The sequence below is a fragment of the Coturnix japonica genome, chromosome 7 (genome assembly GCF_054131305.1).
Source record: "Coturnix japonica strain WE chromosome 7, WE-NBRP24, whole genome shotgun sequence".
Classification (NCBI taxonomy): Eukaryota; Metazoa; Chordata; class Aves; order Galliformes; family Phasianidae; genus Coturnix; species Coturnix japonica.
This window is the reverse complement of record NC_140669.1, coordinates 22530186-22544284: the sequence shown is the minus strand read 5'-3', so window position 1 is coordinate 22544284 and position 14099 is coordinate 22530186. Positions and strand designations below refer to the sequence as shown.

Below are 14099 nucleotides of genomic sequence, written 5' to 3'. Positions count from 1 at the left end.
CAAGCAGTGAGTTAAGAGAGCAAGTAGAAAAGCACAGGATTAAAATTAAGGCAATTAGTATGCAAGTACAGTATTTCTACAATACTAATATGCTTCCCGTGACATTTTCACCTTTGGACAACTATTGTTAAGCTGCAGAAAGTAGCTTTACTCATGAGATGCTTGAAAACATCTTGAAAACTTGTTTTTTCAGTATTCAGTTAGAGCTTCCACAAGCTCCAGCTTTCACAAAAACTAAGTGTAGATAATATCTGTCATCTGGATGTACAAACAAATGCATTTACAAAATCAGAGTGCATTATTATTCATTATGACTCCAAAACTCTGGATAGATGCTTTTTAATGACCTTAAAATGCAAACAGTAGCCCAAAAAAGGAGTCTGTCTTTCTTTAAATAATGTTTTCACATCTCAGGCATATGAAAATCACTTGTTTTACTGAAGTATTTAATCTCTGTCTAAAAAGACATATACAAGGGGATAGGCTCTCTACCTCTCTCAACAGCTTCCCAGTTAACTTCTATCCTTCACCACAACTCATTGCCCCTTCAGTTTTTACCAGCCTAGCATATCATGGATCCCATTGTAAAATGAAGTACAGAATTTACAAGGATAAAATCTCCCCAGCCTCTTCTTTTTAGGAGGGTACTCCTAATGCACAACAGTTTAGTGCTCCCTAAAGCTAAGTAAGACCTCAAGATATTTCAGCTAAGAAAGAAAGAAAAAAGTCATATCTAATCTTATTTGCTTCCTTTTTGGTCTTATTAACACCACTTCATTAAGGATCTGCTAGGAAAACAATGAAGGGAAGGCAAAATTCTCAAGACTAAGTCAGCACCACCAAGGATACAAGCAAACCTGTGGCTATACCGAGTCTAAATACAAAGACTAATGACCAGAAGTTTTTAAATGAAACAATTTTACTTCCTCCAAAAAATATGCAGATATGTTTTTCTAACACCATCTTGTGTAGTGCCTGTAATGCAACCTAATCAGGGACACGTCATCATGGAGACATGGGCTGATGAAAACCAACAAGTGAAACCCAGTTTCCTTCTGAACATTTGTCTTTCCAGCACATGTGTATTCGTAAAGATTGATTCAGTTACTTCACAGAGTCAAATGTAACATAATAACACTGCAAGTCTACCAGCCCTTTAACAGAGAGGCAAATCTGGCAGCTTCAGCATAATTTCTCCATGGGTAAACTAATCACACAGGTATTCTGAACAAAATGGTATTTTATCATAACAGCCAATAGAAAGACTGAAAAGAAATCCAGAAACACAGAAAAGAAACTCATTTTTTTTTTCATTACTCATTACAACAACTTCATTTGGGAAAAACTGCCTCAACATCATCTGAATGTCCCGAAACACCAAAACTTCACAACAAAACAAAACATAACACTTTTATGACTTCTATTTTGTAAAAGGTAACACTTATCACAGCGTGCAGTAACCCACTCAGCATTGCACTTACCCTCAGCAGGCAGCTCCACAATACACACTGAAGAGATTTAACTGCAATGACGATATCAGACAACTGTTTCAGACAAAATTATTTTATCAACACTTGACTTGCATCCTTTGCACTTCTAACACTACAACAACTGTAGGAGACCACTTAGGTCAGGGCTTAAAGTGGTGATTGAGCACCTGGTGAAGGGGTGTGGCTTGTTGCTCCCCAGCCGACCATAAGGGGTGGGCACAGGTAGAGACCCCTGGGCTCGTATAAGAGGCAGCGACTGAAAGGAGTGGATCTCTTGGGTGCCAGTCTCAGCTGCTGCAAAGGAGAAGTGCTGCACTTCTCACACACCAGAAGAGCCCCTTCAAGAGTTGGGTAAGTGCTGTTCTTTGTTCTTCTTTCTGAGCAGGATTATTGGACTGGCTGCAAGCACTTTGGTATCACCAAGAGCCTGACAAAAATGATTTTTTGCTTTGTGAACAGAATAACAATTTAGCCTTCATAATTAAGTTTTACACTTAGATAATGCAAATTTACCAGTTACCATTGCACTAAAATAGTAAACAAGTCTTTAGAATGCTTTTGAAAAGGTTTTTGTGATGAAAAATGACCTCAGAAAAGAATGAAAAAAACCTTGCAGTATAACTAGCAAAAGGCTTGTAGAGCTTCCTGGAAGAAAGTAGTTGCAATTCTATCTAATCCAGCTAGCAAGGGCAAAAAGAGATACGACAGAATGCTACAGGTCCTAGGAACACAGCACAGAGGTAAGTCTTGGGGGAGTGGAAAAGACCAGAGAAAACAACCCTAGTATTGACAGCAAGAAAGAACCCTGTTGCTATTACTGCCCTCAACTCTCACATACTCATGAACAATCTTTTCTGTCAGTCCCTGTGTAACAGTTCCTAAGGCTTCATAATGGGGAAAATATCAAAGAGGATTAAGGATACAGGAGGCTGGTAGGAGATATATGGTACCTGTTTTATTTAGCATATTTTTTCTACTTCATACATGCATTTGAGAGAAATCATGAGGTTCTCTAACATTCAATGACCATTTCTAAATGAAAGTATGACACTGACACAACAAACTGATCAGAACTGGACAGTGTTGTCACCCCTTTTGCTTTTGTTACTTTCTAATCCTTATCTGCTACAAATTAGCTACTAGCTGTAATAAGCCATAAGAAACAGTACAGGGATTTGGATCCACACTAGCACAACTTAAGCAAAGCACCTCTAAGATGTCTTCACATCTACAACCATGACAGAACACCAACACCTTGCAACAGTGTTTATCAGAACATTTCAGCAGAGGTCAGATATAACAGAACAATACATTATCTTCATCATCCATTACAGGAATGTAGTTTTTAGCTGACAGGAAAAATCCTTATTCAATTTACATTTGCCCTACTCAAAATCAGCACGTTTTTAGCAGCAATGGCTTCAGTTCTTCAACACTTTAAACATATACTTCAGAAAAGTAAGTATAACAGTTTTCCTACTGTGTATAATAATCCCCTTGCCAGACTTGCAATAGTATTTTCATATTAAAACTTATGCTCTGTTATCTACAAGAGAAAGACCAGAGTCAATGAAGGTTCAATCATCTTTCTGACTACAGCATTTTAAATTCAATAAGATGAAAGTAGAAATACAGTGACACATCAAATCTTTCTGTGACTAAAAAAATAAATAAATAATTTTAAAAAAAATCCAACCTCTTTTCACAGTAGCTCTGGAATTCCCAGCCTTCCCCTTACACCTCTTCTTTCCCTCTCTGGTATTCTAAAACTTGGTACCAACTACTACCTTCTGGTATTTGCCTTTTGAAAGTAAGTTGCCATTTTGAATGACTATTGGTTTTAGGCGATTAAAGTGCTTGTAGATGACCGAGAAGAAACATTCATCCCTTGCTAACGTGAATAGCTACTGTAACAGGTAGTTACAGCACAACTTTCTCCAGTGGCACTCTCTAACCTTGTAGGCATTCTTAGAGATGGAAAGCATTCCAGGTGCGTACTCATTACTTGTGACAACCAATTAGGATAAATCCTTTGAATCCTGAGGAGGACTTAGAAAGTAGTGTTGTATTATTAAATGAGTTATGTTTCCTGAAAATTAACACAGGTTAGTTACACTTCATGCAGAAATAAACTTAACTACTCACCAGTCTGCTGTTGTTTCTACACTCTTACATCGTTCTTAAAGACAAATTGATCACCTTTTCCATAAATCTGACTTGATATTACCTGATTCAGGTGTAAACCAGCATATGTCATCTTCCAGCAATTGTACAAAATGGTGTAAAGCCGCGTAATGCCAGCATCCCTAAGTCTTTATTCTTAGTGCTAAAATACAAATGGAACATCTCCCACTCTGCTATGTGTCTATAACAAGTTCTAGATATTACCAGCAGGATCCTCAGTATGAACAGATGTTAAAAAGAAGCTGTGATGAACATTGTTTTAATTCCCATTTTTGCTTCATTTATTGAGATATTTGCATTTTTCTACTACTTAGATGGGGATGTAGTTTATCTCATGCCAGGGATCTTCAGCACTATTCCTCATACTATTTGCCTGAATTAGATTTAAAAGTCTGTTCCAGTTGGACAGATGTGTATGTAGATATATTTTTCCCCCTCCAGTGACTGAAAGACATTTTAAGAAGGAACAGAAACTCTAGTAGCCATAGAGCGAAAACTAATAAAGCACATCTCTTCTGGGGGACAAGGAGGAAGGGTGGGGGACACTGAAGGAGAGGCAAAGGAGCATATGTTCCTACTATTCATTCATCCTAAAATGAATGAAGAGGCAACAGGCTGCCTTTACAGCTGAAATAATTTCAGCCTTTACAGCTGAAATGGAGAAATAAGATGTTCACAGATACTGATAATCAAGGTATCATGAGACACTCCTGAAAAAACAAAGCCTCTTAAAATCAACTGTGTGAACCATTACCTATAAAAGTTAGCTGAGCTGGCTCATGCATTCCTGTAAATCAACAGGTGTTCTCTGTACCGGGGTTTACCTTACTAAAAAACCAGCAGGATGTTGTAATACACAGGAAGTTCAAAACAATTTACATCAACTCATTACTCCACAGGAAAATAATACTTTGAGTTATAAACTGAGAGCAACGGCTTAAAGATATGCATGGAGAGCAGACTTGAAATAACAAAAATCTGTCAGTGTTCCTTTCCACGTTATTTTTAATAATCTTTTGAGGTATTAACATCTGGCAAGCCATGCTGGGTTTTTTTTTGTTAATCACTGTTCCTGCCTTTCTCTGATGCTGAGTCAGAGAAACACTGGCAGAAGGACCCTTCATTTCTAGTCATATGAATTTCTTAAAATGGCTTGGCTTTTTGATTATCTGAGAATGAAATTTCTAGAAATGCATCAAGTAAATTCCTTAGTACCACTTACCTCTTTGTTCTATTAGATTCTCCCTGACGTACATTAGAGTATCACCCACTGAGATGAAAATCATATGTCAATTTAAGTGCAATAAACCAGCTCTGTATTCTGCTATCCACCACACCCAACCAATGATATAAGCGTACTAAATATGGATAGATCTACATGTTTAAATCTCACTGTTTAACATGTTCCCAGAACTTATATTCATTTCTGAGGATGATTTAGCTAGTGATTTTCCTGTTCCTCTGTTTTCATAAGAAATGTCTTAGCAGAGAGAAGCTGATTATACAGATAGTAAAATACAAATGTTTGCTGTTTCCGATGTATTATGTCGTCAATAAATATCAAAATTAACTTTTCAGCTCAATGGAGTTTTATAAGTTATTGCATCCCCAACCAGAGGACAAGGGAACAGATGAGAAGAGGCCTTTATGGTTAGCACAGAGCTATCTCTAGGTATGATTCTTCAGTCCCACAGACAGTAGTTCCATTCCCCCACCACATAAATGGCAACCCAGATGTTGGGTGTTGGTAGCGTGCACCTCTACCCCTCCAGCAGAAGGAACACTACACATACAAGCTTTCTTCCTTTCTTTATACATATAGTTAGGTTAAAAAAAAAAAAAAAAAAAAAAAGGCACAATACCAGTAAAATTGACGAAATAAAATGGTATGCCAGCGCCCAAACTCTTATGTGGCTATTTTCTGCCCCACAGAACGTATCCAAAACAAATGGTCCAACACTGACAGCTCAGTCACCGGCTTCTTAAGACCATTAAGCTGAATGCAGGAGAAAAGAAGTAATACCTGTGTCAGCCTCACGTGGGTCACGTGACACACACGTACGCAGACACTCCTTCCCCTCCCACCACCAATGATCGCCCAGATGCAATTAAGTGTGCAGATACATGTCTATGTGAATGCATATAAATACGTACATACACACCTCCCACTCTCCTCATCTTCACGAGGACCGAGGCAGACAACAGCCTCGCCTTCCACACGCCAGCCCGCCTTCACTAAGCCCTACAGCTGGAAGGTCTAAGAGATCCAGGATTTGAACCGAGCAGTCAAACGAACAAAAAAGCCTCGCGGCGCCACGACCAAACCCGACCGCTCGCTCTCTCCTGTACCGGGAGAAAGGATCCGAGCGCGCCGGCCCCGGCAATGCCGCGCGTGGATCCGGTCCGCCCGCAGCTCCGCAGGGTGTGGACTCACTCACTCACTCACTCACTCACTCACTCACTCACTCACTCACCGTCTCACTCACCCAAGCTGACATTGTCTGGATGCTGCACACCGCAGCCCTCGCGCACCCCCGGCGCGCCGCCCAGCCCGCCCCGAGGCACGCCTTGCGCGGGGAACGCACCAGAAAGCCCCCACCGGCCATCGACGTGCGATAGCCCGCTTTGAAAAAAGCAGCCCCGCTCGGGGCGGGTGCCGCCACCCCGCCGATCCCCCGGCGCTCCTTCGCCCCGCGGCGAGCCGACGGAGGCGGCACCAAGAGGTGCCGCCCGCCCCCCCAAAGCCACCGGCCCCCAGGGGCGATGCGGCGGCACCCCCCGGCGGAGGGCGGCTCCCGTACTCACCTCGCCCCGGCTCGGGGAGCCCCCGGCGGGCGGGCTCCGGCGATCCCCCGCAGAGCAGAGGGCGGAGGCGGCGGGCACGCTCCCGCTGGCGGCGACGGCACCGGAGCTCCGCTCGCGCTCTCGCCTCGCAGCCCCCCGAGGCTGCCGCCGCTCCCCGCCGCTCCTCCTCCCCTCGCTAATGGTGGCCGCCACCGCCGGCCGTCGCTCCCTTCCTTTCCCGTTTCTCGTTTCCGCCGAGCGCGGAACCGCCCGGCAGCCGGATCACGTCCCTGCCCGGCAGCGGACACGGCGCTCCCTCCCCGCTCCCCGCCGCCGCTCCGGGCTCTCCCCCCGCCGCTCACTTCCGGCGGGGCCGCGCCTCGCCCCGCCCAGCGGGTCCGCAGCCAGAGGCCGGGGGGCGGCGGGGGCCGCGTGGGGCCGGGAGGTGCCGGGCGTTGGGCGGGCGACGGTTGAGCCGGGTCTCGAACGGCCGTTGGGCGTTTGGAAAGCGGGAGCCGTTGCAGTGCGGGGGGCGGTTGAGCGGCCGAGCTCCGCGGAACGAGAACGGAGCTGGGCGAGGCGTGCGGGATGGTGCCTGGTTCACCCGTGTGAATACTCATTTACCTGTAGCGTTATAAAGGTGGGTCGGCAGCAGCGTGAAGAGAATGCTTTAAAACAGCCTGGCGCGCAGGGCAGGTATATTCATGTATGTGCACTGTTAAGGGGTTTGAAAGACGGAGTCCGCACAGAATTGCAATGCAATGAAAAAGAACAAATCTGCACCGTGTGAACCTGCTGCAGCACAAGATCACTGCTCAGTTCTGGACAGCACGTCAGCTGCAAACATCCGGGCAAGCAGAGATCAGTGCTACTGGTGCAGAACCACCCTGCCTCAATTGCACCTCTGAACTTCAGTATAATATCAGTGTGAAATAACAATATGAGCTCATCCCTGAGAAACTGCAGCAGCCTCCTGCAGTTGTCAGCAATGAACCCAACTCACAGGCAGGTTGGGGCCGTCGCCACGTGCATTAATTCCACCAGGCTGTGAACGATCCTCCATGGTTCTGCTGGGATCAGGGAACCACCACCTTCCCCAGAGGCAGAATGGACTCACGGTGTGAGCACAGCCAGTGCAAGGCCACTGCATGGAGCAGTCAATGTGTGCACACTGAACCCAGCATGACCACACTGCCAGCTCATGTTCAGCTGCATGGCCATGGGGTGTGCAAAGCATCACATACTCAGCTCTGAAAATGTAGCAAAAGGAAAAAGAGGCCGCAGCTGATGAATGCAAACTTTGGCATGTGGAAACATTGTTTTTGTATATCAACGTTGTTAAAGTGCCTTGAGTCTAAGCAGACAACACAATTAATTTAATGTAGGGTAGAAAGCAGAGCCAGGCCATTTTAAGTGTGAAAATCAGAATGGATCTCTATGCATCCTGCAGAACCACTATCCAATTACAGCAGTTACTAATGTAAAGTCATCCCCCAGGCTGGGGAAATGGCAGCACACGGTGGGTAAGGTCTTCAGAGTAGCACAAGGGATTTAGTCACACATCTCCCAATAAAATTAACATGAAGTAATGAAAGTAGTCCAGTTTTTTGAATAAGTTAAAAGGTATACACATTTCCAGATAAGAAAAGATAAGGCCAACAACAGGCTGAGGGATCTGGGACTGTTCATCCTGGAGGAGGCTTAGGGGGGGTGTCTTGTGAATGTCTACAAACACCTAAAAGGATGAAACCAGGCCCTTTTCAGTCATGCCAGAGACAGGACAAGGGGCAATGGCCACAATCTAGAACAAGAGTTCCAGTTCCATCCAGCAAAAGTTCCATCATTAAAAACCTTTCTTGCACATCAATGACTTGCTCAACCTGTACTATATCTCTTTCTACTCAGCTAGCTATAATGGATGTCCAAATGGGAGTTATGATGAAGTATTACAGCATTTCTTAGCAACAGGTATAGCACCCATAGCCATTAACATAAATAATTCACTCATTCAGCCAATACTTCAAAAATGTCTTTTCTCAGATTTTATCTACTGTTCAACAAGAACCGAGCAGTCAAACGAACAAACAAGAACATCTGAAACGTTTCTGACCTTGAAACAAGAAGGTGTAATGACAACAGAGTCAAGAACAGGAACAAAGACTTGGGCAAGAGCTTGTGGGGCTTCAAGCCAGCCAGCGTGATGCACAATCCATTGCAAAAACTTCTGTTCAGGGTTAAGGCAGCTGGATTTCCTCAGGGCTACTGCTCTTTCTTAGGATAGGCTGCTGCTATTTGCATGTGGGAACAAGTCCAAACAGAGCAGCACCACAAGCACTGGAGCAAAAACACCGTTTTCTGAACTCGTTTCATCAGCCTAAATTATGAAAATCTTGAGTAATTCCAGCTAAAGATTTACAGTAGGATGGCAGGTCTGACTCCAAAGAGGACAGTGTGAATGAAAATGCAACCACTCTCTTCTTATGTACTTTGCTTTTGATGTGCTTCTGATAAGTAAGGAAGTACACCTTATTATGTCACAGATGATTTAAAGCACAGGGAGAGTAACCTACCTACAGTTAGTGAGGAAGTCTCTTTCTGAGACAAGGTCAGTTTCCTGCTCTCACTGGTCCCAAACCAATCTCTTGCTTGGAAAAATCACTCTTCATCAAGACTTATTGACTGAGATTCTTTTTATTTATAGAAGTGCCAAGGTTGCCATGATACAGATGAGCAAATAATCTACCTACAGCATTCATCATCATCATCACTTCTGTTAGTGAAAAGTCAAATCATCCCATCACATAGCTCAATAAACCAGCAGGGCTAACACATGGCAAGAAAACATTCCTTCTTGACTCTCAAAGCAATCGGCTTATGTCGCTGAAGCAGGAAGCTTGTTTGTCTTCTGCACTGTTTTAATCTAGTACATGCAGCTGCAAATGTTGTTTTTGCTCACAAAGCTTCCTAAATCCTTTTTTTTTTAATTCTTCTAAACTCTTTGCCTTGATGACTGCCAATGGCAACGGGGCTCCATAGATAGACAATGTACTGCATAAGATTGTATTGAAAATGCGTTCAGGAAGGTTTTGCTCCGTGATTTGGGATACAGAGGCTGCAATTATCTGACTTCACCAGGCACTTGATGAAGTTCCATCTTACTTGAAGTTCCCCTTTCCTCTATGATTTATGCTACCCTCCATGATTTATGCTACCTTCCTTTATTCTTTCTTCCACATGGCTGACTTACTGGCCCTCTTTAGCTCCTCTGAGGAAAACGATGGCCTTCACAAATGTATCTGAGTATATCTGTGCAGCCATGCATGTAAATATAGGGAAGCAGCAGTACACACAAAGGTTAAGATCTTCCAACCTACAGAGGGACTCTCTGGAGTCCCCTCCTGTGCTGATGTCAGTGAATGATTTTAATGGGAGCAGGTCTGAGCTAATGCTGGCACTTTGGAAAATCTCACCCAAGGGATTCAGTGATGTTGAAAGTGCTTGAGGCAGGTTAACTGTAGGGCATTTCCACTAATGAGGAATGGCACAGTTGTCTTTATTAATTTTCCTTCTCTAAAGTGCAATTAGAGTGTATATATTTTATATCTAGATGAAAAAAAAAAGTTATTTTATTTTTAGGGTTTCTTACTGAGAAGCAGACCAGTGAGTATCTTCCTGTAGCACAGCTACAGGACTTAAGATCTACTATTGCCCCCAAGCTCTGTGGATACTGCCTAGCTGCCTCCCTTCTTCCTTCGTCTGACTTAATATGACTACAAGGGAAAATTATGTGACTGTGGTTCCAACCATAGCAGTTTTGCTGGCCTTTCATAAAACTTCCTCATCTCCTTGGAGGTGGGAGGAGCCAACATTTTCTATAAGGCAGTACCTTGAAAATCAAGAGAAGAAAAATCTCAGTAGAGAAGACTAATTGGAAAAGGCAGAGCAGCACAGGAGAAAAAGAAACAGTGACAAGCTGGAATGAGGTGCCAACAACAGCAAGGAAGATGTAAACAAATGCTAATGTAGGAGACATTGGCTCTGTCCTAGTACTTTTCTGGGAAGCTGCATGGTAAGAATGATCAGCCTGGGAGAAAAAAAAAAAAAAAAAAAAAAAAAGAAAGAAAAAAAGGCCAGCCAAAACTATAGCAACTTTGCAAACAAATCTGCTAGCAAACACACCATGCAGTATCTTCGTTTTCCTTGAGCTACGACTCTAAAAATTGTATTGTCATTCATTCGTAAAAATTATGAAGATCTGGCCTGTAATTCACTTAAAATACAGATATCGATCCTTTCCCACATTTTCATTCAAACAACACTAGGCTTTTCTGGATAGGAGCAAACTTCACATGCAACCTCATAAGCATTAAGTCATCCCATTTACTATGATGTAATGTTCAGTCATTAAAATCATGGTGGAAAGACAGAAGTATGCCAGAAGTTCTGTATTCACAAAAATCATTACATTAATTTAAAAAAAAACTAGCCCATAGCATGTTTAAAAGACTAAGTGAGGTAAATGGCAGAGTGGGATAGGAAAATGTTCAACTTGCCATCAACCAGAGCCCCCAGACCCCTTCCCACAGGGATGCTCCCCAGACTTTCGTCCTCCAGTCTGTACATATACCCAGCGTTGCCCCATCCCGTGTGTACACTCTGGCTCTGCTCTTGTCAAACTTGACATGGTTGGTGATTGGTCAGCCCTGTGATTTGTCAAGATCTCTCTGCAGGACCTCCCTGCCTTCAAGGGAGCCATCCATTCCTCCCAGTTTAGCATTGTCCACAAACCTACTTAGTATAAATTTGAGTCTTGCATCCAGGTCCTTTATGAAAACATTGAAAAGAATTGGGAACACTAAAAAGATTTAATCCTCATTACAGAATAATTACTTCCTGTATCTGATTTGATAGTTATTAAAGTATAAGTGATTTTATCAACATGCAATAAAGGAGATGCTGAAGCTTTCTGTCAAGTCTGAGATAGAAGAGTATTTTGGAACTCCTCCTGCCACAATGTGAAAATCCAATACACTACAGCTAAGTTTTACCTTTCTTTTTTAAGTGTCAGACATGAAATTCAAACTCATTTTTACACTGAATATGATTTCAGAGGGAAGCTTTGTGTGTGTGCACTGTAGCTTTGTAGTACAGTTTCTGGACCTGAGGGTATAAATATACACAACTCTGGAAAAGTGTTGGCACTACTGTTTGATTCTTTAGTTACCATCAGTTGCTATTTCCCAGCTATTCAGCCACGCTTTGTGTGCTCAGATCCCATTCTGAACAGTGCCATGCTGAAATGGTCCTTTTTCCTTTCAGGAGCCAGCTGACAACAGTCAAGTTGTAAGACTGGGTAGAAAGTATAACTTTCTCCAGAAGTTCTGTTATTTAAACTCATCTATGTTTATATAGCAGCACTATTTTTTTTTCCACATCATTTTTGTGTGTATGTGAATTATTTGACATATGCCTTGTAAGTCATAAATTAGGATTTACTGGAATTTCTCTCTTGACCACTTGAAGTGACACTGGCTGGACTTGTTACATTTTTACATTTTTTTTAAGAAGTTTAGAGCAGTGCTGCTGTTCTTTAGCCAGCAAGTGGCTGACCACAGTCTTGGGGCATTCCAGATTCTGTTTTGAACAGCTGTACATGACCGGACAACAAATTTTTGAGCTGCAAAATTCAGCTTTTTTACTCATGCCATTTTGAGACTACTCGTGAGTGTTTGTTTCAGGAAGACTCAGCTGTCTTAAATGCAAATGTGATGTCTCTTATAGTCTGATACTGCACACATATGTAATGTTACATATGGGTAAACACACAGTATGCATACGAATGCATATAATTTGTTCTGAAGCACTCAGGGATTACCTCTAACTAAACGAAGAGTGGGATTAAGTGAACATATGGTGTTAAGAAAGCTGGAAATAAAACCCCCCTCCATCTTACTCTGCCGTACTTATATTGCTTGTTAGAGGATTACTTCTGAGTCAGAGCAGACAACTTGCTGAAGAAGGACTGACAGGCAGAATGTTTGACAGACTGGTACAGGTTTTGAGGGAAATCCAGCGTAATGATACTGTTTAGGTGAAAGGTACTTAGTTTTAAGATGCTAATGGAAAACCAATGTACATACAGAGGAAGAGAGGACCCAGTGGTTGTATTTTTTTATGACTCAGCAGCTTACTGTGACAGGTAGCTTTACTGTAAGTCACACTAGAGGCATAACTGAATGCTTCCTTCTTTTTAAATGTCCTTTTATACACATATTAAATAGTTATGGGAAAGCTAATAAGCCCAGACTAGAATTGTCAGGTTTTCAGCTGTAAGATCTAGAAGTTGCAGAGTAATAGAATAGCTTGGGTCACAAGGGACCTTACAAACCTTCCGGCTCCAACCTCCTGCCGTGGCAGGGCTATCCCCAACCAGCTCAGGCTGCCCAGTGCCCCACCCAACCCGGCCTTGAGCGTGGCCAGGCATGGAGTGTCCATAGCTTCTCTGGGCAGCTGTGCCAGGAATTTCAATGTACTTAAGGGGTTGTTTATGACATTAGATACAAACCCAATGATTTTTCTAATTACTTAGCTGTCAACTAGTCCTGAAAGGGGTACAAAAATCTGGCAACATTTACCATATATACATATTAGCAGCAAACTAAAGATCACAGAGTGAAAATAGCTTCAAAAGGACAGATCCTGTTGTTTCCTAGTAACTGTAAACTTGTGCACTGAATAGCATTAGCCGGTTCACATTTAGCAAATTCAGTGAGTTCCTCCAGACCATAATTTGGAGAGCATGGTACTTCTCTTTTTAGGGCTGTATGCTATGCAATTCTGTAGGCTTGCTTCTTCTTCCAGATCCTCCCAAGGGTCTATTCATGTTAACTAACTGGCTCAATACACCTCTTCCCATAAGTTTCAAATACTTGTAAAACCCATCAAAGTCTAACCATTCCTTCCTCCTTCACTGAGCACTTGCCTTCTTCTAAAAGCTGTCTCCTGTATCCTAAAATAAACTCCCTGGACAAAGACATGAAACCACTGCAAGGTCCCTGAAAAACCTATTTGATATGCATTTCATTTTGACATCTGTAATCACCACCACTGTAACCAGTAAGAATCCATGTCTCAAAATAGCAACTTGGCAATGCTTACAGTGCACAAAATCAGTGTGTGTCACTGCCTGTTCTTATCTTTGCTATTCTTGCCCTTCCTTTCCCATTTCCTCCACTGAATGTTCTTCCACATTTTCTATTGTGTCAAAACTGACTGTCAGCTCTTTACTAAGATGTAGGCCCCCCTTTATATATGTGTGAATATCTGGCATAAAAAAAGTACTGAAAGTAGAAGCTGGATCTGGATTAGCACACCCCTACTGCTCCTGGGCAGCAAATCCCTTGTACCCAGGATGCTTCAGTTGTACTACAGCCCTACCACAGCAGCCAGCCTACAAGCACTACACACTCGGAACACAGGGGCAGCTGGTCTGGCTGGAGTGCCCAAACTGGAGACATCTGGCCAGCAGCTCCAGACAAACATCCACCTCCCACTATGGTGACATTTCTGCACCACAGCTTGTGTCCTGTGACAAGACTGTACAGTGACAATACAGTAAGGATAGTAGTAAATATCCAAAAG

At 42.9% G+C, this 14099-nt stretch overlaps 1 protein-coding gene across 9 annotated transcripts in view; it reads right to left on the bottom strand.

Moving 5' to 3' along the window:
- RAPH1 (Ras association (RalGDS/AF-6) and pleckstrin homology domains 1) overlaps positions 1–14099 on the bottom strand; it is a 182630-nt gene that overhangs the window by 69636 nt on the left and 98895 nt on the right. For 2 of the 9 annotated variants that reach the window (XM_085553346.1, XM_085553348.1), the window contains exon 1: positions 6480–7007. The exons of 1 other annotated variant lie outside the window; for it this stretch is intronic. Coding sequence is in view for 5 of the 8 variants with exons in the window: in XM_085553341.1 (XP_085409467.1) it covers positions 6161–6280 (120 nt within the window). In the remaining 3 variants the exon portion in view is untranslated. Of the gene's footprint in view, positions 1–5828; positions 5959–6148; positions 6399–6479; positions 7008–14099 lie in introns of those variants that run through there. 6 more of the 9 variants (XM_085553345.1, XM_085553341.1, XM_085553352.1 and 3 more) reach the window with 6 other exon arrangements.